Source organism: Pholcus phalangioides, unplaced genomic scaffold (assembly GCF_987345545.1).
Source record: "Pholcus phalangioides strain wild (caught in Gottingen) unplaced genomic scaffold, Ppha-v1.0 ptg000039l_1, whole genome shotgun sequence".
In the NCBI taxonomy this organism is placed as follows: domain Eukaryota; kingdom Metazoa; phylum Arthropoda; class Arachnida; order Araneae; family Pholcidae; genus Pholcus; species Pholcus phalangioides.
The window spans coordinates 20,764,534-20,789,744 of record NW_028301625.1 but is presented as its reverse complement, the minus strand read 5'-3'; the positions used below and the strand labels follow the sequence as shown (position 1 = coordinate 20,789,744).

The window sequence follows — 25,211 nt, the reverse complement described above, 5'->3', positions numbered from 1 at the left end:
ACATTTTTCAGTAAATTTCTTTTTCATTGCTTCATTAAAGAAATTTGGAGATGTTTTGATAAATATTTTTTGTTGTAGAATGCTTGAAGTTAGCAATCTTCATTACTAGAAACTCCATTTCTTTTGAATTGCCAAATCTATTTTTTTTTTCAAATATGAAAATCAAATATTAACTCTGATTTACCGTGATCATGTTGAATGACAGCTAAAGATTACGTAGGTGGTTCAAAACGTTTTAAATTCATATTAAAAATAATTTTAATTATTATTCTTGTACCAGAAGATCACTTTTTTGAAAGAACCCCCCCAGGTGGCAGGACTGTATAGATGAACATATTTTTCTTATCTGATTAAAAAGAAGCTTAACCATTTTGCCATTAACAATGGAGCTCGATAACCTTTTGTGATGTTTCAAAAGGTTTGACAGTGGACGAATGCACCAAAGTTTGCAATAAACTTTTCATGAGTGTGCACCTTCACGCGGTACAATTTTTAATTCGTACCAAGAGTTCAAGAGGGGTAAAACGACCCTTCAAGACAACTCTCACGTTAGAGACCCAGAACTTCAACCACTGATTTTAATATTTGGAAAATTGAAATGCTTGTGAGAGGATCCGCGAATAATGCCCAAAGCCATTTCAAATATGTTGAACATTAGTTCCAGAAGCTTTAACTCCATCCTCAGTGATCAACTGCCCTTCAGTTGCATTACACTAGATGGATTCCCCATTCTCTCACAGAAGAGCAAAAGACAGCATGCGATGATTGGTGCCATTTCATGAAGAAAATGTTTAAAGATGGCTTTGCTAAGAGCATCTGGGATGTTGCAATGGAAGATGAAACGTGGATTTATCATTATCAGTACGATCCAGAAACGAAATGACAATCTGCAATTTGGGTGTTTCCAGATGAAACACCACCCACCAAAGTTTGTCATGGAAGAAGCATCAGCAAGAAAATGGTGGCAACTTTCTTTGCTTATTTTGGTCATATTGTCACAGTTCCACTTGAAAATCAAACAACTGTCACTGCAGATTGGTATGTCGATTTTTGTCTCCCTGAGGTGTTGGAAAAGATGCATGAGAAGTGCCGCAAACGGGGCACTCATGAGCTGATTCTTCATCATGGCAATACATTGGCACACACTGCTCGCAGAACAATAGAATTCATTAAGAAAGAACAGATTGCAATTTTGCTTCACCCACCTTACTCTCATGATCTGGCTCCATGCAAAGAGGTTGTAATTCCCTCCCATTATGAAGTAATTCATAGCTCCATGGGCCCCTTGCGACTTTTTCCTCTTCTGAAATGTCAAAAATGAGATGCAGGGAACCAGATTTTCCAGAGTAGGTGAAGCTATAGAGGCATACAAAATGAATATGTTGAGCCTTAACAAAGAAATGTGGTCAGCTGCTTTTAAAACTTGGTTTAAAAGAATGGATATTCTATAAGTAATTCAGTATTGCTGCTGAGGGAAGTTATTTTGAAAAAGACAACTAAAATTTTTGTTGTAAATTTTTTCTGTGTGTGTGTGAATCTAAAAACTTTTTGAAACACCCTTCGTATAAAGAATATATAATCGATGTTGATCAAATTTGTTTCATTCCTGAAATGGAATAAATTCTCTTCTAGTGGAGGTATTACGTAATATTCAAAAATCATGATGGCGTCAATTAATCCAACCCATGCATTTGATATAGGTTTTTAGAAATGATAGAAAATAATAAGTCAGAGAAATTTCATTCATTTGCTCATCAAGACAAAAACAGACTTGGTATTTAGCTTTATTTGTTCCAACCAACAGTACGAACTGCAAACCACTGTGACTAGTGACCTCATTTATGGCATATTTATATATGTGTTTATATATATTTATATACGTATGTACAGTTATGTTACAATACATATGAATATGTCTACCCATTAAGCATCTCAGTTAAAGGAACGCAATGCGATAAATGGGAAAGTACAAAGTGTGAATATATACAATAAAAAGTGGACCTTTTTTGTACTTAGCATGAATACCTGTTACACAAGCTAGGCCACTTGTTTCCCTGTGAAAGACTTGAGAAAATATCCGTTTACTCACTGGATGATACAAGTTTTTTTTTTCTTTTTTTCCATTTTTTTAGAGCAAATAGTTAAGCTTTACATTGACAGTGCAACAACAGAATAAATTTCTACCAGCAACAAACACTGTATATTATAGCAACATTTTTATACTAAAAAAAGACAAGTAAATGGATACTAAAAAGCTGTACCACTACTTATACATTTAGACATAAAATTGGCTCACTGATATTTAAGATTTATTGCCTGGGTGACTAGTACTGTGCGGCTTACATATATTGGTAGATAAGAAAACTTGTATTTATTGTTAAAAACACATTCAACACATGTATACTTTAATAAGGCATCGCAAAAAACAAAACAAAAAACACATCAACCAGATTTTCAGACACCTCAGCATCATTACAGAAATTTTAATCAGTAATATTACTAATAAAAACTTTAGTAATATTCATCATATTTTAAGTAACACTGTTGAAACAAGAGAAATAACAACCCCAGATAAATAATATGAATATTTATGTGATAAAAGTTTTTACAAAACCAACTTCCAACATACTATGTGTAAACAGTAGCATGAAGTATGCTGAAATAAGATGATCTACATAAGAGGTCATTTGAGGATCATGTCACACTCCGCTATCCACATGAGATCATGTCAATATAATTTGGTTTCAAATTATGCTTCTTTTTTAGAATAAAAATATTTCACTATGCTCATTTGAAACAATATATTTATGCAATTGAAAATTTGTTAACATACACAATTTATTCATTCATATGAAATGGTGTTCATTATCTGTATAAGCAAATTTATAGAAACATTAAAATAATCAAAGAACCATTATTTTTTTTTGTAAATATCTTGTTTACACTTGTTAATTTCACGTTTTTTATAACAAATAGAAAAAAAAAAGTTTATATAATTACAGTAGATCCTGTTCTAACTAGATCTTTTGCTATACTCACCTTGAAAAGTCTTGCTTTTTATTTGATGTTGTAAAATATGGTATTATGTCACTACATACAATACCATTATAAATACAGGAATTTGTAGTTATGCAACTTGTACGTGCATATGTAGATGATGCTCATTTCTACGAACTCAGATTTGAACAATTAGTTCATGAAATTGAAAGTTATTAATTGGAAAGACATTCAAAAACATGGTTCAGGACCAGAAGAGGACTAGTTTGCCAAAAAGCACATTGGTTCCTAAAATCAAGAGCAACAACTGCACATAATTTTAGTATGCAAGTGTCTAAATATTTTATTCTATAGAACATTTTACCCAATTTTTAATCAATGCATTTGAATAATCTTCTTTAAATATTTTTAATAATTTTAAATTTATATAAATTTGAATAATCTTAATGTAATAACCTACAGGATTTCACTACATATTACCAAACTGATTTGATGAGATGCATACATAATCAATTTTACACCTATTTCTAATCATTTAAATGACTAATCATCTTCTGTTTTACTTAGACCAATTAATAGTGGTTCTTTATTTCAAAGTGTTGAGTAACTTAAGCAAGATGATATATTGACAAAACTGACTGTTTTCTGCCTAATTTTCAAATTCCATAATTATCTGACTCAAAATTATTTTGTTTTAGAAGGCTGGATATAAAATATTTCATTGGAAGATTGAAAGAATGTCACAAGCGCTATTCATTAAACAAAAAATTAAAGAACTTGTCCAGTCATTAGATCATATTACTAGACTACCAATATTGATTCACATCATATTACTGATATCATCAGCGAAGCCTGGACAACCATCTAAGCTAAAAGATTAATCAAGCAAAGTATGAAATTTGAAATTAAGTACAATAGAAATATTTACTTTTATTGTTGATGGTTCTACCTTTTTGTGACAGCAATAATATTTTCATCTTTTTCCAAAGATATCTGCCCATGTTTAAAAAGTAAATGAATGAAGCTATTAAGAGGCCCCACTTTACTATAACCCACTTTTGGACCTTCATGAAAAATGCTTATAAATAGATCTGTAGTTGTGAAAAAATAAGGAACAAACCTTTCTTGAGCAAACCAGGGTTGCCATTTCTCATTGAAAATTTTTGGAAATTTTATTGAATCAAATTGAATTTCACTTTAGCCAAAATATTTAAAAAAATAATCTAAGCACACTAGTCCAGAACTTCAGTGAAAAAAACTATCGTTATTAGAAAAAACTGATATTGCTTACTAACTGTACACAGCCCAGTCTATTACCAGAGGCAATTTAATACCACTTTACCTACGAAGAGGTGGCTGTGTCAGAATAAATAATTGTGTAGCCTAACTGTACATTTATAATTGCTGTGCCCTGAAATGCGAGTTTCTGTTCAGTAAAAAAATACATATATAAAGCCATCAGTAACTCGACAATCTTATCATTTTCCAGTTGCAAGTGGCCAAGTGTTTTATGGTATTCCTCAGCCTCATTACCAAGTTTAATTAATAAGACCTTGAGTAGATTAGTGAGATTTGCTCTGTTTCCTTCCACATAAATATATCAATATAAAATAAAAAAAATCAATGAATTAAGTTTTCAGTACTTTCTGCAAAAAACTTATTTCAATGATGCTAAACTTTGCCAACAAAGTATATAGCATGGTAGAAGCCTGCAAACCAATAAAGCCAGAATTGACTGGATTGAGCTGATAAAAGCTTGAAATAGACTTGTATACATCTGTATGCCAGTGGTAAAGGGCACTATGTCCATTTTCATCAATATTGGGATAATGCTATTCATTTGCATTACTTTCATTACACTACATATAAGACACCAAGTCCTATTTTGATAAATGAGACATTCACTTTATAAAACAAGCAGGCTCCCTAGAAAGACATACTAAAAAATATGTGTAAGAATCTTGGGCGACAGAAGTGAAACTTTTAAGTTAAGTCTGATTTGACATGGCAAATTCATCTTGCCTCACGTCTATCTTTCTAAGATTTCGAAGCATAAGTATATCGGATAAGTCTAACTACTAAACTAGTTGATTTGCACCAGCTGAAATTGGACACACAGAAACTTTTGATTTAAATTTATCGAACAAATATGGGTTGGACGGGCATTTGAATGCTTGGAAATATCACAAACTCAAAGTTGGGAAATGATACAAGTCTAAGCCTGAATTTGAAGTCATTGATCGGACCGAATTTATTGAGATCAAGAAGTTTTGAAAATTTTATGCACCCGTGAAACACCCAGCTTGAGCTTAATTTAGGGATTTCAATTTCTGAGTGAATTCTGGAGTTTCAGAACTGTTGCAAAATATCATGGGTGCTTGAGTATCTACTGTACTCTCATCTTTGATGCCACTGTTGATTGCTGCATCTGGCTCAGGTGAATAAAACAGGGTAGAGGGGGCTAATTGTTTCTTAAAAATATTGAATTTTTAATAAATTTCAAATTACCACTTTCAATAATTCAGAATTACCATTAGTTCTGGAGTTATTCCTTTTATTAATTTCCCATTTATTTTTGTTAGTTTTTTAGTGAAATGTTGTGTTTAGATATTCAGCATTACTATAATCATATAACAGTAGACCTGCGGGGAGTGGCGAGGGACAATCTCACCTGTTTGTGTTTCAAACATTATAAATACCACATGAAAAGAGTTATGCATTTGAAGAGCATGGGAATCTCACAAATTTGTTTACCAAAGTGTATAACTTCAATTCCATTCACCCCCACCATAAATCGGATGGATCCCGAATTCTGTCCATTTCATGATTTTTAGTGATGGAATGATGCAAGTCAAAACATGATTTTGACATCATCGATTAGATCAAATGTGAGGGTCCTGGGTCAAATTTTTCTGTCATTATTTTTTGATTATTTTTAAACAAAAATAATTTTTTTAAAATAATTTTTTTCATTAATTTTGGACTTCAGAATAAACAGTAATCCAAACCAGGATAAATCAGATATTACTTTCAATCAGTCAAAATTTTCATTTTAGTTCTATAAAGTCATTTCTTAAATTCATTTCAAATTACCATTAATTTTTTTTTTGTGGATACAGTATTCTGCATATAGTGCTCAGAATAAATGTAACCTTAGACACCGACCAAAATTTCTTTTTGCTTCAAACCATACATAACTAGAAGGTAATGGCTTGAGTACCATACACACTCTTCCTCTTTACCACCACCAAATTAATGTAATTTCGAGAGATATAGATGGCTTTTTTCTCAGCCAGAGATATCAAGGAAACAGTAATTTTCCGGATATTATGCTGAGGTGAGCTCGGAAAGAAAAGTCATCACGTCTCCGCCGGGACTCGAACCCAGGCCCTCAAGGAGCATGCTTGCCCGGTATGCAAGAGGGCCTGGGTTCGAGTCCCGGCGGAGACGTGATGACTTTTCTTTCCGAGCTCACCTCAGCATAATATCCGGAAAATTACTGTTTCCTTGATATCTCTGGCTGAGAAAAAAGCCATCTATATCTCTCTAAACCGTCCCACCCGGGGGCCATTTCCTGAAGTTAAGAGAGGCTACTAATGCCTCTACTTCAGCGCCTCACGACACAGTGCGTGAAATTAGGAAGGCAGATTCATGTGTCTCCAGTGGTGTAGATGGTAGCATGCTTGCCCGGTATGCAAGAGGGCCTGGGTTCGAGTCCCGGCGGAGACGTGATGACTTTTCTTTCCGAGCTCACCTCAGCATAATATCCGGAAAATTACTGTTTCCTTAATGTAATTTCGTCTGTAGAACTGGTTTTTGAGGGAAAGGAAAGCTTATGTCATTTCTGCTCCACGTAAACTTACATCATTTCCACTTTACTTTTTAATTCACTCCCCTGGCTAAAGAAGTTACACTTCAAAACATCTTTAAACAACTTTCCTGTAAAACGTCCCTTTTGTGACATGGTTCCCTTTACATCCAGTATACAGATATAAATCATTGTTTTTAATTAATAATTGGAGATTTTTCTTGAAATGTTTAAGCTATATAGTCATTCCCAGAATTTATAACTAAATAATAATTTCATATTAATATATATGAATTATAATTAGTTAATAAATATTTGTATTTGCTAGGAATAAATCAGTAATGATCAGCTAATTAGACCCAAAAAATAATGAAAACGGCTGAGAAAGGTTTCAATCCTTCTGTTTGGAGACACTTTCTTTCAAAATGAGCACAACCCAGGTCTATCGCCATCTATGGGCGATTTACTACCGAGTGAGTTGTGCCAGAAGTGTAACTGTACCTAACAGTGAGTGCGTATGTAGTGTTTTCAGTGCCGCCATCTATATTTCAGAAGGGAAGTGAGTGATGTGTTGATTGAATTATATTTGTACTGTTTGTAGGTCTGTGGCAAGACTTTTTAAAGGGGAGATCGGCTCGCATTCGCACCTCAAAGTTGGGAACCACAGAAAACCAACTTCAGCCCCCCACCACTGTGGCGACGGTGGGGGTTCGAAGCCGGGACCTAGCGACACGAGTCTGTCACTATGACCTAGATTACTCTACCAACACAGCGGCTGGACACACTACTGATGCTCCTTCAGAGGAGATAGTTAACAATCTACCATATGATCTCGCTGACCTGGGATCCCCACCAGGATTAGCCTGACACTTCTCCATTGGTTGCTCATTGTATAAAATGATAACACCTCTGATAAACTCAGATGCTTAGGTTGAAATGAAGGCAAGCCTCTGCTAGTTTTTTTATAGACTATTCGGTTGTTTTTTGATTGACTGGCATTGTTTGATTATTATGGGTTGAGAGCCGATACAATAGCATGATTGGCTGGTTAAGTCATTTCGAAATTTTTGAAATGTACGGATGCCATGCTGGTAGAATAGCTGTTGGCTATAGATTTATTACCATTTAATAATTATTTTTGAGAAACACTAATGTAAATTCCTACATAGTAATCCAACAATTATGAATCTTTCCTCAACAAAAAGCAGCAATACTTGATTTTTCCACCTTTTCATGTCTGACAATACTAATTTCTAACAAACCTTAATTTTATTGAACTTTTTGTTTGCCCTATGCAGCCAAGGGAACAATCACGGCACCTAATGTAATAAATGCCCCACAGTTTGCCTTTTGGAATCAAATCTCTGGATGGCCTCAGCATGAAATTCTTGCTTGGGATGTTGACAGCATTTTAACTTAAATGTATAAGCATATGTTAAATCTTGTGGGATAGAGATGAACATAAGGTAGCAGGATCAATTTCTTGAAGGTTGAATCTGAACATTTAAGTGAAGTAATAGCTGGTCTGGGTCTTACAACTTGGTTAATGACATTATCAACTACCATTTATTCGAAATAACAATTTTATAGCTGAGAAAAGACCATAACTTCAAATTCAATCAGGCCTAAATTTTAATATTAATTAAGTATTAGTTAGTCAACAACAAGCATTGTTGGATTATCATGAATAAATTGGCAATGTTTTAAGAAAAAAATTGGAACATGATAATTGGAGCCTGGAAGTTCAGCCAAAATGCCATAAATACCTTTTTTGTCTATTTTCAAACCATTTGGGTGAAAATACCTTTTTTGAAATTTTCGTGCCATAAATACCTATTTTAACATAGTTTTAAATTTATTAGTGAATTTCAGAGGCCATAATCTGCAAAGCTTGTATATTTTGAGCAGTCAGAAATTCAAAAGAATTGCTCTTTTTAAAATTTTCCAACTCTCAGTATTAATTATCATCAGAAAGCTCCGTCCCTACAGCCTTCCATTTGGTCTCGAATAAGTGATGCGAGAGATTGGTGTTGCCGTACATTAACTGCTTTAACCGGATGGTGTTAGATGTGAATGATTTTGTTTTAGAGAAATGCAGCCCATGCTACAAAAGCAGAGAAAAATAAGAAATTTTTGGTTTCTCCACAGGCTTCACATATGTCGCGCTCAGGCATTGTATAGCGGACCGATGACTGTCCAAAGAGGTCATGAATTGATGTTATGGCTCACACAAGGCGGGTAGGAGCACACAGTTGATTTGATTTTTTTGCACCATAAATGTACCGCAAATCACCATGGCTTTATTTATTAAACATACATATTTAGTATTCGATTAAATTGGCCAGAGTCGCCCCCAAGGGTGTGCAGCAGATACGGCCATACAGGGCAACACGCTTGCATGAGTTCCACATACCTGGTAATATTTCACAAAAATAGAACAAGATAGCCATGCTTTCAACTATAGAAATGATAATGATTATTCCAAATAATACAACAAATAAACGAGAATTATTCGCAACTCAAGGGAGCCCCACAGATTTTCACCACGGGCTCCGCATCTAATAATGGTGGCCCTGGAATTGGCCTAATTCTGAGGGTCTACTAACATTTTATTTTGGGCTTGAAATCAATCTAACTTGGATAATAATGCAGTAATTATAAACTATAATTAAAACAATAGACTGATTAAGCACAACTAATTTTTCAGCTATATAGCTTTTGGATCCTTAACACCTTTGTTTTTAGTTATTTTTTTTAGTTTCAAAAATTACGAGTGCTTTTTTTAGTGCCTATTTCAGGCATTTTTAGTGCCTTTTTGCCTGCCTATTTCGACAATTTTTAGTGCCTAAACTTCCAAGCTCTAATGATAATAAATCTATGCCAGTTGAATCATTTTGAAATGATCTAACCAGCCAATCATGCTTTTGAATCAGCTCTCAGCCAATAATAACCCAACAGAGACTGCCAATCAAAAAACGACAGAGTAATAGACAAAAACACAAGCAAAAGTTCACCTTCATTTTCACCTTAGCATCTCGCTTGTGAGTTATCATTCCATCTGCTGAAGTAACCTGTGCAGAAGTGTCAGGCTAATTCGCCGGCACATCGGGCCAATGAAACCATACGCTTTGTTATTAACAATCTTTCCTCCAAAGAGAGCATCCATTCAGTGTCAAAATGTCTAAAAGGATTAAAAATCTTCATTCGCCATTTTTGTTGTTTACAGAATCTCAAAACATAGTCAAAGCAAATTTTGGCATTAATTTAATAGCTGATCATTATCAAATTTATAAACAATTTTCTCCATCATCCGTTGAAAAAAGAAAAAAACTTTTACCATTTAGTATGGGTAAAAGTCTGGCATGTAACCTTTTATAATTATTTTTCAGACTTCCACCAGTTTGCTTTAGTAAACCTTGGGTTTACGTCTTTTATTTTCATATATATTATTTTAATTCAAATTACATTATACAAATTCTTTGTTATAATAATTTGGAGTATGAACAGAATTATTTTGAGCTATGCTGTACCTCAGATTTTCAAATTTTTTTTTTTTTTTGGTATGATATTGCAACAATTGTAAATTGCAGCCTCAAAATTATTTGAACAAGATTTAAGGCAGCTATGTCTTCTCCTCAATAACATAAATGAAATGTAACAACGAAAGTGACTTTGCTGTTTCTTCCCATTAATGAGAAATAAAGTGTTATTTTTCCTAAATATACTTTGATATTCTTACATCAAAGACTAAGTAAATTAAATTTAAAAATAATTGCAATGAACTATTTTGGAAGAGGATGAAAAAGAACCAATTTCATAAAAAATTATAATTCAGTATTTCTCCAAAGTAATAAGAGAACAAGTTGCCTTTTCCTTTGACAAACATTTTTCTCACATATACATGTAATATGCCATTGAGATTTCTCCAAAAAAAAGTAATGAATTGAAAATAGAATTGTACAGCTTTTGAAATAGTAGTTATTGATACCATCTGATATCAAGTCCTTAAAAGAAATAACTAAATTTAGTAAATTACTAACTTTCAATTACTGTTCATTTAATAAATTAACTTACTTTATAACTAAATTTAGTAAATTCAAACATCTTTAAGCTGAAGCAGCTAGACAATGGGAGAGAAGAGGAGGAGGAGGGAGATTGAATCAATTCATGGAATCATTTAAATGTCTTTCACTAGATGGGTAACAAAAATGCCAATTTTTTAAACCAAGTTTACGTTTACTCAATATAAACAGACTCCAAAAAAAAGCAAATAACCATCAATGGTCAAATGAATTAACTTCAGAATGAATGTCCATTATCCTTATCTTTAGTGAGGTTGTGTGCCCTAATTTGTTTCCACACAAAGCAGCATAACAAATGTTATAAAAAAACAGATAAGAGAGTGAAATGCTTGAATTTTTAGAAAAAGGTTGTTCCAGAAGAAAACAGAATTTGGCTTTACATAAGAGAATAAATCTTCCTCGTGATGAATAACTTTCAAATGCTTGGATGGATCATTTAACTTCCGAGAGAAGTTTGTAATTATCTAACTTCAAACTTGGTTATTAAAAAATTCCTTATTTGAATGCTGATGATCAATTTACGAAATAGACCACATTGATAGCTGTAGATAATTCATGACTGACAGATTTTCCAGTTTGTAATCAAAATATTTATTCAGGTATAATGAAACAAAATACTAAGAATACTGAAGCAAAATTAATTTTGAAATGATGCAGAAACAGATTAAAGAAAACACCAAAGAAGAATTTTTTTTGATTTTTCACTTCCTTTGAAATAGAAACAGGTAAACATAATTTTTTTTTCCATAATTAAAAAGAATATGAATTGGTTTATTTAGAAAAATACTGTTTTAAGTATATTTTACATTAAAAAAAATTAAATGCAAACATCTGTTGCTATTTATACTTGAAAGCTCTAGATAATAACTTGCATTGCTGTCAACTAATGTAATGGGCTCCTTGATGATAGCTAAGCATTGAAAGCAGGATAGCCTTTTTTTAAATCGTTCTATGTAACATCAGGATAGACTAACATGATGTCAGTTAACTCTTTCAAAAACATTATCCAGGTCATAAGGTGGAAACCCAAGCCATAATATCCATAGACATAAAAATCAGAACCAAGTAATTAATCTATCAAATGCTATAAATTAATTTTTTTAAATAATGCCAACTCCTGTCTTTTTTAAGTCATGATAAATAAGGGGATCAGATATCATACCTTCAAAAAAAATTGAATGGATAAGATTATGTCAAAAAAATATGACATGAAATTGATGAATTTCAACTATATGGACAATATATGAGAGAAAAAAGGTCTTAATTATTTGTCTTTGCAGTTTTTCAATCAATGTTAGCTTAATTTTTAAAAAAGTTTATGTACAACAAAGATTGGTGAAGTTCTTGTAATACATTTTTTTTTCAGTATTTTAAAAATGGTATTTTCAGCAATATAATGATATACAAGCTCACTAAAATTTCACAGTGAAGTAAATTTTCTAGCTCTGAATGTCTAATCTCGAAATACATTTTATTTTTAACATTTGAGAATCATTTTGTTTATTGATATTTTACACAAGCACATGATTTTAATATTTTTTTATATTTACATTTATAACACAATAAGATATTATGTTTTTGTTAATTAAAATTAGGTTTTTATTTTAACAATAGTTCCTTAAGCTATAAATCAGTCTTATGCTAAACATGTGAGTGTACAATAAAATATAGAAAATAGAATTTTTCAGTTAATTTTAATTCTGAATCATTGAAAAATAATTGAAATCATAATCTTCAGCGATTCAGAACAAGGTACCACATAATTCTCAAAATTTTTTAAATGCTTCCTATGTTGTGAAATGGATAGGTATACAACCCTGACATTGGATATAATATACCCCTTGCAAAATTTTTTTGTAGCATGGACTCCTTGTATAACATTACAAGAAAACTTTTTTTTCTACAATTAACACATATTGTAATTATCTGAATAGAATATACACAGAAGTTTCTTATAAAGGAATTCGCGCAGAAAAAAAACCTTTTTGCATTTTGCTTTTCCTCTGTCCAAATAATAACTGAACAATTTTTCAATCAAGTAGGCATTCTGGCAAACACAGAGGATTAAAACTAATAACAGCTACGTCAAAGATATACAAACTCTAAGAGTTTCTTTCATCAAACATAAATATACATTTATAAAAAAAAATAGAACAAACCATACGATACCAACAAAAACAACAAATCATAAAAGAAATTGCATCAACTCTGTCTTTAAGTACAACAAGTATCAACAAGAACAAAAACATTTAAATATATTAAGCATTTTTTTTCATTACTCATGCAAGTTAAAAGCGCAATATCAAACAATCAAAGTTTTAACTGAGGAATATTCATTATAGACAATATTTTAATAAAAAAAAGTATATTTTAATAAAATTTCTTCTTTTTACAAAAAAAAAACCATATCTTGAATATTCCATGCTTAAAATTGATAAGTAATAAAGTATAATTTTTTCACACATGAGTAGACATTAAAAAGGCAAACTTTAGGACCTGAGGCAGAGAAAAAGAGAAATATAGAAAGCTCATATACAGCTTTGAAATCTTCATTTGAACATAATACTGCAAAAACGAGGTTTGAACATGCACTATATACTACTTCTTACTAGACATATCTATACCAAATGTGATACAGCTGACTTTTTAAAGAGCTGAGCACAAGTGGACGGACAAAAACATACAGGAACTCTTATTTACATGAAACTCATTCACAAAAAGATATGAGCAAATTTGTTTTTCTTTATATCTTATCAGAAACAAAGGTGATAATAAAAAGAGTTTATGATACTGAAATAGTTTCTAGTCGTAAATCATATCTATAAATTTCAATATATTTATAGATACAGTATATTTTGCGTATAATCCACTGGTGCAAATTTGGCTACTGGTTGGAAAAAAATATTGTATAGTCTGCATGTAAAAATTTCATTCATCAATAATGAAATTTTAAGGAATGGGAAGGGCTGTTGGTCACAAAAGAATGTTTTCTACTCACATCTATATATATATATACGTCAAAGAATCTTTGAATTTTTTTTTTACAAATTAATTCTTAAAAAAATTTCTAACCTCTTAGACAAAAAAAAAAAAAATCTATAGATAAGATACAGTGGTATATGTAATTCACACAAATTCTGATGTTTTTGTAATCAGCGGATTATACGCAAGAAAATGTACATATTTTGATCAATATGAGATTAAGCTTTTATTAGCAGAAATCCAAAATTGTTTTGTAGCTTTCATTTAATATCTTAGTTAAATTTCATTTAATATCTTAGGTTTAATTTGTTTCTCAACCCATTTGCATCCTTCCACTAAATTACTGTTTACCTGTCCAGTATCACCACACATCAGTAAGGAAACTGGTTTTTACATACCACACAAACAGATCATTCAACACTCTTTAATAAGTAATCATTTACTGAATATTCTGCTTATGGATACAAATGAGTAAATCACCTTGTGAAGTACAATTTACAGATGCAAAGTAATTCAACACTCTTCATTTGCCATTTATAAGACATTGTGATCATAAAAATAACCTTTAATAAGTCAGTGCTAGTAATGAATGTTTCATGAATTTTCCATATAAATTGAATCTAGAATATATGAATTTTATTAAAAAATGAATTAGATGAATCAATTTATTGAACTTGGTTAAACTGAATTTTTTTTTCCAAGTACATCAAATGTTCAAAAAAGTTTGATCACTTTTTATAGCATGGGGGAAAAACCCCATTAAATAGGCCAGAAACCATTAGAATATTTAACAATTTTTTTCCATGGTTTATGAGTGTTGATACTTTAGTTGTTGCCTTTTTAATGACAAAATTAAAATCACTTAACTTCATCTCAGCTCACCAGTGAATGCTCCATATGATGAAATCGGGTGCACAAATATTAGATTCACTTCCAGCATATGTAGTTGAATCTAGTATTTCTGCTAAAAACGTGCTAGGGGACAGATTAGTTTTTATCACTCAACAAAAACAATTACATAGGTCTACAAACTTTACATTATAGGAAATTTTCTGGAATCTATCGCCTGTTCCAGATGTATTTGCGATCACTAGTTTCAAAAATATCACTTCCATCTGTAAATAAAGAATTGAGTAGCCATACAACTGTCCACAGAAGTTTTCAAACTAGAATTATTGGATGTATTGAGATTAAAACATTTAAGAGAGTACGTAATGTAATAGATGCATTTAATATGTAATAGATATATCTTTTTGTATTGTCATGCCTTGTCTCTACAAATGAAATACAAAGTAGCTATCTGCACTTTTATCTCTTTATTATGTTTACCATGCAAGTTATGTACCATTGCATCTTAGGACTTTCATTGTAGACATCAATCTACACCTCCTCTAATGAGAAGTTTTGTAAAAAATCTTTTATTTACCCCAATGCCACACTTAATTATGCACTTATTCAACAAATTAAATGTAAATATAGAATAAATATATCAACATGCTCAATTTTGATCTAAATAGAAAAGATAAAATCAGAACTTTAAAAAAAGTGGTGGGCGATAGAATTTGAAAAAAAATCTATAAAAATAAACTATTGCTTCTTAGACATTTCCATCACAGGCCTGAATTACCTAAAGATGATTAATTTCAAAAACCAAGAATATTTGAAAAGCAAATAATGTGGTTGTGAAGTTCAATGCTAACACATACTATGAAAGACCAATTTTTACTGAGCTCTCATTTCCACATTTCTAAAACTATGCAAATGTTAGGCAAATGAGAAATTTTCAACATAAAAATGACAAAGTTGTTGAAATCTTGAAATGCCTCAATATTCAAGTTATCAAACTGTCATCACAGTGATAAAGTGCTCCGGAGTATGGTGCATGTTTCAATAATTCAACAAAAACAATTTTTTTGTATCATGTGGTGGTAGTTTATGACTGCAAATTCTGGGGAGCACCAAAATGATGTTGCATTCTAAGTTACCACTATTGAATTATTTGTGTAAGTCAAACTGTTATGTACCACTTCTGTGTACCATATGCAGAGCTGCAACTAAAAAAGCAGGAGGATCTGTTGCATTAGGCGCTGGGCTAGGAAGGGTGCCAAGTTTACTTTTCTTGCATTAAAAATTACAGGGTGCCAAAATGTATACTGGCCACAGGCGACCAAGTAAATTTTGGTTTCTAGTTGCAGTCCTGACCATATAAAAAAATTTTGCTCAACCAACACAATATATACTAGAGTAATAAGTATTGCAATGTGCCTAACCACCACTTTTAGGTGAAAATCAAATTTAGTTAAGTAGGCTCTACGACAGCCAATGACAATAAATTTTTACAAATTGTAAGTACACTGCATGCTGCTTAATGGGATCACATCTGGACTCATGATTTCTGATTGATAACTTCATCTAAAAAAAATTACAGTAAGTCAGATAGGTAACCCTACATCTTATTTTTGTGTAAAAACAAGATGGCTCAGTTTTTTTTCAACACAAAACTAGTTGCAAGATGTTCGATCATGCTGCTGCATTTCTGACTTTTTTTAGCAACTTATCAAACTGTTTTGAAAAAGTTTTTTTTCTTAAGATCATAATTTCTTTTTAATTCAGCCATTGTGAAAAATTAGAATAGAACTCTTTATTGTGGAATATTACAGCACACACTTCTGCATATACTTTATACGTTTACAATATGGATCCCATAAGGAAATCTTTCAGCTAATGAACTATGAATCTGGTCAACTGAAAGAAACTGGACAAAAAAAAGTTGTGCTAAACATTTGCCTTCATTATTAAGTACAAGATATGAAGGAAACTGTTTGCTATGTAGAGATGATTTTTGGGGATAAAAACTCACAATACGCCACCAATATTTGCCTCTACACTGGACCTCTAATGGCAATCCAGGTAGTCCCAGTTGTTTGAGTCCCAGTAGAGACACAAATATAAATTTTTCTTTCCATGAATCATCTCTACATATGAACCAAATTCCTGCATATCTTGTATTAACAATTAGAGAGGACATCTTTCCCTAAATGTTATTCGCGAAAGCACCACTACATGCACATGGTTCATACGAACTACTATGGCCCGATTAAGAAATAGTTATCCAAGTACAGCGATGATTGTTAACAAGGGAGGGAAGTACACCTTCTGACTTCTTACATAGTCTTGCAGGCTGATAAAGATAACTTATGCAAGGAAAAAATAAATCTGGTATAACCTCAGGATTTTAAAATGCAAAAAAAAACTTTGGATTAAAAAAAAAAGAAAGATAAACCAAGTCCAGGTAACTATAAACATTTTCTTGATTAGGGCTCTGATTCTTATGACCTAAAGATGAAACATCATTGCTGATTGTTTTTTAACCTATCAGTAACAACATTTCATCTTTAGACCATAAAAATCTTAGCCCTAGTCATGATATATATGTCCAGTCTGTACTTTTCAGCAGTGATAACCCTAATGATAACAATATCCATGATTCTAAGCAGCCGCATATATATGTGAATTTTTTCCCCAACATTAAATTTTCATTTGAGAGATAGATGGCAGCATCAATATGCCACAGGAGTATTGTCCCAGCACCTTGAAAATACAGTAATCTTGGGAATCATTCTCCTTTGCTACATTCTTACTGTAGAGGCTTTCTCTTTTGGCACAGGGACCCTTGCATGCCAAACAAAATACTTGAATCATTAAGTTTAGTATCTATTACAAGAGATACATATGGTATGTGGTATAACCATACAATGATTTTATGGTATAAATTTTTTCAAATTTGTATTTAAATTTTTTCTACAATTTTCTGGAAATTAAAATTATCATCTAAAATTTTCTAGGGAGGAGCATCCTTCACGCCACTTTAAGGAACCACCTCTATGAATCAACATCATATAACAGTTTTAATTCTTGTAAATGCAATACTTTACATCACATTTTTATCCAGTTCTCAAATGCTTGACACCCGCAGCCCTTTTGGTTTGTGAACATATGCTTATGAAATTTTACTTTAATAAAACCTGAAATTATGCTATTAAAAAAACTAGTATGAACTGGGTAAAGTCAATCCAACCAAGTTTAGTGACACCCCTGAAAGCCATCACACCATTCACAGAACCACAAAAATTTGGTAATGTGTAAAATATATAAGGCTTCGCAAACATTTTAAATCTGTTGTATAATTCACCAGGAAATCAAACAAAATGTAATAAATCTTTTCTAAATGAAAGAAATCTTGAATTTGAATTTCGATATTTCATAAAATATGTAATTACTAAATATTTATAAGTGATTAAAAACAACTATGCAGCTATTTCCGCCCGAGTGGCCATTCTTCGGTTCGCCAGCTAGCAATTTCCGCAAACATATATTTTTAAAAAAGAAAATAACAAGTTTCCCTTTCTTCCTAAGCTGCAAATCATTAATAAGCTACTCATCAGCCCAACGGGTTACGAAAAAAAAGCCTGCATCAGTAAGATTATAAGCATGATTACTGTATCAGACACATTATTTGAAGTATTTTTTTCACTGAAGACAATAGTGCACGAAACATGCAAATTTAAAAAATTAAAAAAGAATCTCTTTATTCTGTCACCCTTAGGAACAAAAGTTATGGTATAAGCGGAGTTATTAATGATGGAAGTAAAAAAAAAGGAAACTAGCAAAGAAATGTCAAGGGTGAAAAAATTCAGCAGCAAATTTTAAGGGAATTCTTTTTTTGAGATTGTTTCAGAAACATTTATATTTTCAGCTTTAGCTTATTTCAGCCAAGTAATCAGCTTCTTTGGCTATCCTGAGCTGTTCAATCAATTTTGTCTTCAATGAGAGAAATTTCAGAGTCTTGATGATCTCAATGTGTAACACAAAATAAGGGTAAGGGAAAAAACTAGACCGGCCCTTTTTGAGAATTTTATGTCAGGTCCTTTTAGACCAGAAGCTGCTATTCAGGAGAAAAGCAACAAGAAAAGTGGAACTATAAATATTATAAGACTGAAAAACAAGAGCCAATACCCACATCTGATGACATTGGGATGATATACCGATGTGTTTGGGTCTTCCTCTTCCTTCATAGGGGAGGCAAATTTTGAACTGTTTCTTTGTAATCCAGCTTCACAATAAGTGATAAAGTAGGCTTTTCTCCAAAAGAGTTAAAATGTAAAAAAAATATTTTGGACAGATTGTTACTCGGTAGTTTCATATAAAGAGAGAAGAATGAATTTTCACACACAAAAAATATGATGTTATATCAGGGTAAAGCATTAAACTTGTGGTAAATATATCAGAGTACTGTTAACATTAATTACCCTGTTCTTCAGTTGGGACTATCAAACATTCATATCAATGATGGAGTCTAAAAGGGTTAAAATATAAAGAGATCCTGCTGTATCCTCAAATATCTGCCATCATCATAAGAAAAAAGATTGTTTAACAAAATAAGAGAATAACAAACGTGTAGCAAAAATTATAAATGAATCTCTAAGATAAACCAACTTTAAAACTTATTTAATGTACCAAAATGCTATCAGCCAAGAAATTATAAAAAAGTTAGAGAGCTCTTTAGTCATGGAAATTTCAATAGATAAAATTGCTGAAAAAAACCTGTTCTAAAACTTTTGTACACAACATATTGCCACTTTTATCCACAACAATATATTAGAAACCATACAAATGTATACATATAAAACAACATGGGCTTAGAGAAAAAATAAAGTTGGAATGTTCTGTGAATGCACAGGCCTATCGCAACTTTTATACGAAACATGCTCAAAAGAAACATCATACATCCAAAATTTGAATAAATATGCACATATATCTTAAAATATCACAGTATTTTAAATGACTAAAAAATGAGAACATCCAGATCATGAAACTTATTTGAGAATGTGTCCACTAGATAAGACTAAAAATTATATCCAAGACTGAATTAAAACAAAAACTGCATCATATGACTGCCCGAGATGCTTTATTTTTTTGCCAATAATAAAAATTGTTCAATTATAAACATACAGACTAGAAAAATTTATATGGACTCGAACCCCATTGACTAAAGTACATAATCACTAAGTTTTAACAGTTTTTAAATAAAATATGACAGTATAAATATTTCAAATAATTTTCTAATACAAGAAAAAAAATTAACAAAAATAAATTTAGTAAATGTACAAATCTCACGCAATGCTAACTAGGTATAAACTATGCCACTATTACAAACATTTGAATGTACTAGTCAAGTATGTGGCTAACAAATTAAAAGGCTTTGCAATGCGAGGCAATTATAAATATATAAATGGCTTAGCCTAACCATTACTTAAGGATAAGACATTCTAAAAAAGATGTTAGGAAATGATGTTAAGAAGAATGTTAGAAACAGCCATTTCATTAATAACGCTGCCCTTCTATGAAAATTATTACTGCACTTGTGACCATGTGAATAACTGAAGTCATATGAATCACAGATAGTAGAGACTTTGTAATGGGTTAAAAAAAAAAGACCTAAAGAAAATACTATTAAAATGATGCAAGACAAATAATAATCATTGCAAGTATCACTAAGATATCACTAAAATATTACAGCAGTCTCAATAATCTGAATTGAATGAGAACACCATTTGAGATTACTGCCTGTGAGAAATCTGATTATTTGAAAAACAGATAGTGAATACAGATTTAGAGAAAGGTCTCATTAATAATATATATAAAGGCATAGTGTAAAAAGTACTTGACTTAGCTGCATGCGGGTACTGGGCCATTTTCGTGAAAATTGTGGTAATAAAAAAGAACTTATTCTCAATTCATGAAATAATCGTTGGAAGTTCTTTTTGAATTTTTGTACACATTCTTGTAAATGATATATGTGTATTTGCATACTCAACAACTTAATTTATTACAGACCACGACAGCTGAAATCTATTTCAAACTGAAATTACTCGCATTTGTGGGAAAAAGTACAAAAGTTTCATTCTGAGAAAGAGGGTCTCAGAAATTAAAAATATTTCAGCACATCAAATAATCCTGATCCTCAAGCTTTCAAGACTCCACTCTAATTCATATACCAATTTTAAAATGTTTTGGCACACTTAAAATCATACGAGTCATGTTACCCCACAAATGACTCTAAAGAAGAAAAAAAACACAATTAGTGATTACTGTTTATACCCTGACGTTTTTTTTCTTTACCAAAGGTAATAAACATCTGAAAAACATCTATATAAGAATATTTTGCTGTATAAAATTCATAACAAAGAAAGGATTTCTTCATATATCTCACACAGCATATCTCATTTATTTTTTTCCAATGCATCAAGGAAAAATATTAGTGTTTAAGAACAGTCAAATTTTGAATACAGAAGACTCTTGATGATCCAGCCGTGTGTTAGTCCAGCCCGTCCAGTAATCCGACATTTTTTAGATAGGTTTTCTTTGAGCAGTACGAGAGGAAAACCTGTCACTGCATGTCTTTGCACAAAATTTTATATTATTTACATGGGCTGTTTTTAATTGACTTCCAGTATAACCCACCACACCTTGGTCTGATATGTGCCAGATTACCGAAAGTCAACTAGTATTGTAACCCGGGGGGGGGGGTCTGAACTACAAAAATTGACAGCTTTATTGGATCAGTATTAAATAGGCAAGTGTTGAACATAATTTTGACCACGCTAGTTTGTATACATTTATTATCATTAAAATAACAATCAAACTTCAAATAACAATAAAAATTTCATTTAGTAAATATTTTCACTTCCACTGAAGCAAATAATGCTGAAAAAAACCTGGTTATTGGTGATAAAGCTTTCATTATTTATATACATAAGCAATGTGAAGGTCATTTTAGTTCCAAAGATAAGCATTTATTTAATCCTGATTCAAGACATCAAGTTCACTATAAAATTATATTTTCGGGTAGCACACATTCTTTATTAGCCATGAAACTTACCATATTTTCCAGGCTTTTGAAAACTTTTTTACTTACAAGATCTTGACCAACACCTCAATCAAACACCAGGACATGACAAATCTCAGGTGCCAGATTGATTTAAAAATGACATCTTCTAATTTTTTTGTCTCGTATCTGAATATGCTGCTATTTCCTATTATTTTCTGCTATCTGAGGGCAGCAAAAAATTATTGGAAATAGATTAACATATCTGCTTGAATAGAAAGTCTGTCCTGGACAAGTCAAAGAATACGCTATTTTGGACTGATTTTGCTGAGGGGGGGGGGGGAAGAGAATGCTTGGCATCTATGAGATTTTGCTGGCACCTAATTTTCTCTTGATTTGTCATGCCCTGTCAAACACCCATTGGAGATGTATGCAAATATTCATATTATACTGGTTGGAGTATGAGCCTAGGCCAACTTTACTACATGGATGTGCTCTTTCTTTCAGACACGGGATTCTCATAGGTTGTTAATAAATTTAAGGTCAAGAACCTTCAATTTTGCTAGATCATCAGTAGTTTCACTTATTTTCACCACCCCATTGCCGAGACTAATTACAACCTTTATATGCATGTTTTGTTAAACTTTAAACCAGTTATTTGTTCAGTTCTGACTACTGTCAACTATAGGCTATAATATTTTCATAGTTAATACTGTGTCTTTATAATGCAAAATTCACATTTATTATTGATACGCCAGAGCAAAAGGATTTGAAAAAAAATACAAAAACCTGCATCAGTAAAAAACATGTTTAAAAAAGATAAAAATGCTTGGAATTCTAATGTGCCAGCAAAAGCTATGAATGCCAATTTTTGTCAACGATGTCTTTCAATTTTCAATCATTTTTTTACTCTGGGATACTACCCCACCCTTCCATATAAAGACATTTGCAATATTAAACACTTTACAATCAAGGATATAATATTGCGTCCAAACGAAAGTGAAATAAATTCAAGAAATTTCTGCTTTCTTTCCTCTCTCTTCATCACTGTAGCTTTGTTGCAACCCTATAAAAAAAGTAGTTCTTCTTACCTCCATGATGTATCCTTCTACTATATACATCTAAGAGTGAAAGAGAACAGGTAGGTGAGGGTGAAACGAGAAATGTACTTTGTACATACTCTATTATCTGTAAATATTACAGATAAGAGATGGAGAAATAGAGTATAATAGATAAGTATATATCTTTCTCTCATATTTAAGTATTATACTGTTTTTCTTTCATTCGGTTTTTTTTCTTACTTTTCTTTATTTTTCTAACATGCGGTTAGGTTAGGACAAGATTACCATATTTATTGCTGATTCATCAAACAAAGATCCGAATTTCTTGTCAATTGCTTGTAAGCAAAGCAGCTAAAGATAACAGATGTGGCTTCTGTATTTTAATCAAAACCTACTCACCCATGAATACGAAAACTTGACATGCACAATATTTTTACAAGCATTCAAAATTATTCCTCCTTCCTCAGTCAATACACCAAATTTTCAAAACTATGCTGATTTAAGAAAAAGATCATAAACTTAATTTCATTCTGGTTAATACATTTCTCAACCATGTTTCACATCACATCAATCTAAAGCAGATGTTTTTTTTTATAACCGACTGAATATTTTCTGAAAATTTAACCACCTTATTATACTAATGCTCATACTACAGGACGAAAATACAATACAGCCTACTTAATTTCAATTATGATTTATTGATAAAGCTTTTTTAAAATTAAAAGTCAAATAAATCAACACTTGCCCATTTAATATTTCAACAAATTCTTCGAGAATAAAAGTGATTTTTATATTTTTGGTTCATTTGAACCTACTAGGTAAGTTTTAGTTGAATGCTAATTGTGTGCATTTTGACTGGACACTGTCTGGTTTAACTAAAAAAAACTGACTAGATCTGCAAAAAAAATTACATACTTTGGACTGTTAAAAAGCATTAAAAAAATTACCATGAAAATTTTCAGCAGCAATGTAATGTGTGTGTGTGAACATAAATTATCACCACTTTAAAACTTTGATATAAAACAAATAATGTCAGAGGAAAAAAAAAGAAATTTGTTTTCAGAAAACGAATTTTTCAGATTACACTTAACATAAGAAAATATACCTATATGAAAAGTTAGAAAGAATGTGTGCAAACATTTTTTTTTTTTTAATCTGAACAATATTAAACATTTGCCACAGGTAATCAAAAGATAATACTGGAAATTTTTATGAAAAATCTCTTAAGATCTCTATCATTAATTTCTATCATTAAAGTAACTACACCAATATATATATATAATAATCAAGGCTGAATAAAATGAAAGCAACCACACAAAATTGTAAAAAAAAACAATCTAATTTTTCAAGTTACAAACTTGTAAAAAAAAGAAAAAGTTGTATAGAAACTTTGCTTTTTGACATTTAAGGAATTAAGGAATTAGCAACAGCTTTTACATAATTTATTTATAAACTCATTACAAATCAGTAAAGTTCATGTTAATCTGTGGATTGTATATTCATGAGATATTTTTTCATCAAAGAAACCTGAGTAGAAGTATTGTATTCACTCTAAGTTTCTGACTAACTCTGCCACTGTTTTGAAGCATACCAATGAACAAATACATAATGAGATGTGAGAAAATATATACTTCAAAAAAAGTTGTGAACTCTAACATCTAAAGTTCACAAAAACACAAATGGCAGTTGACTAGTGCATACATATATGTGGTGCATCGATAACAACCTATACAAAAAACTTAGCACTTTACAATATATATGGATAAATTTATAACAGATTTACAATAAACTACTAAACCTACAATAACAATAAACTTTTAAAAACCACAATTGCGAGCAATAACCTTTTCATCATATCACAAAAACATTGAAGTGAATGTTTGTCCAAAAAATCGTAAAGTGAACATAATATTTATTCATATATAAAGGTTTTCTTTTCCCCCCTATATATTTTGGCATTCATATACAACAAATATCAACTGTACACACTTACACAATACTTTAACACATACTCGATACAAATTAATGTTGTGATCTTTTTAGCCAACTAAAATTCTCATTTAAACCTTTTTCCCCCACAACATATTTCTCAGAATGACTTAATTCGAAAAAAAATTATTTCCTGTAAATATATATTTAAATTCATTCATACATTCATCCGACAGCTGAAAGACATTTTCATTCTGACCTCACTGAAATTTAATACTTAACACTCAACACCTGAGCTTCAAATTCTAGCAAAAGCATCACAAAGCTTTCAATTTAAATGTCATTCTTCAGGTGCAACTCTATCTGATGTGTTTGATGCTAGAACAGGTTCAGTGTTTCTCCTCTTCATTTTACTTTTCCTAAGCATAGTGGCCTTAAAAAAAGTAAAATAAAAATACTAAATC

General features: G+C 31.4%; 1 protein-coding gene across 1 annotated transcript in view; it reads right to left on the bottom strand.

Annotated features, from left to right (window-relative positions):
- Positions 1 to 22,878: 22,878 nt before the first annotated feature.
- LOC149065674 (diacylglycerol kinase theta-like) overlaps positions 22,879 to 25,211 on the bottom strand; it is a 132,647-nt gene continuing 130,314 nt past the window's right edge. The window contains exon 21 of the mRNA XM_089254062.1: positions 22,879 to 25,180. Coding sequence (XP_089110188.1) covers positions 25,088 to 25,180 — 93 coding nt within the window. The 3' untranslated portion in view covers positions 22,879 to 25,087. The remainder of the gene's footprint in view (positions 25,181 to 25,211) is intronic.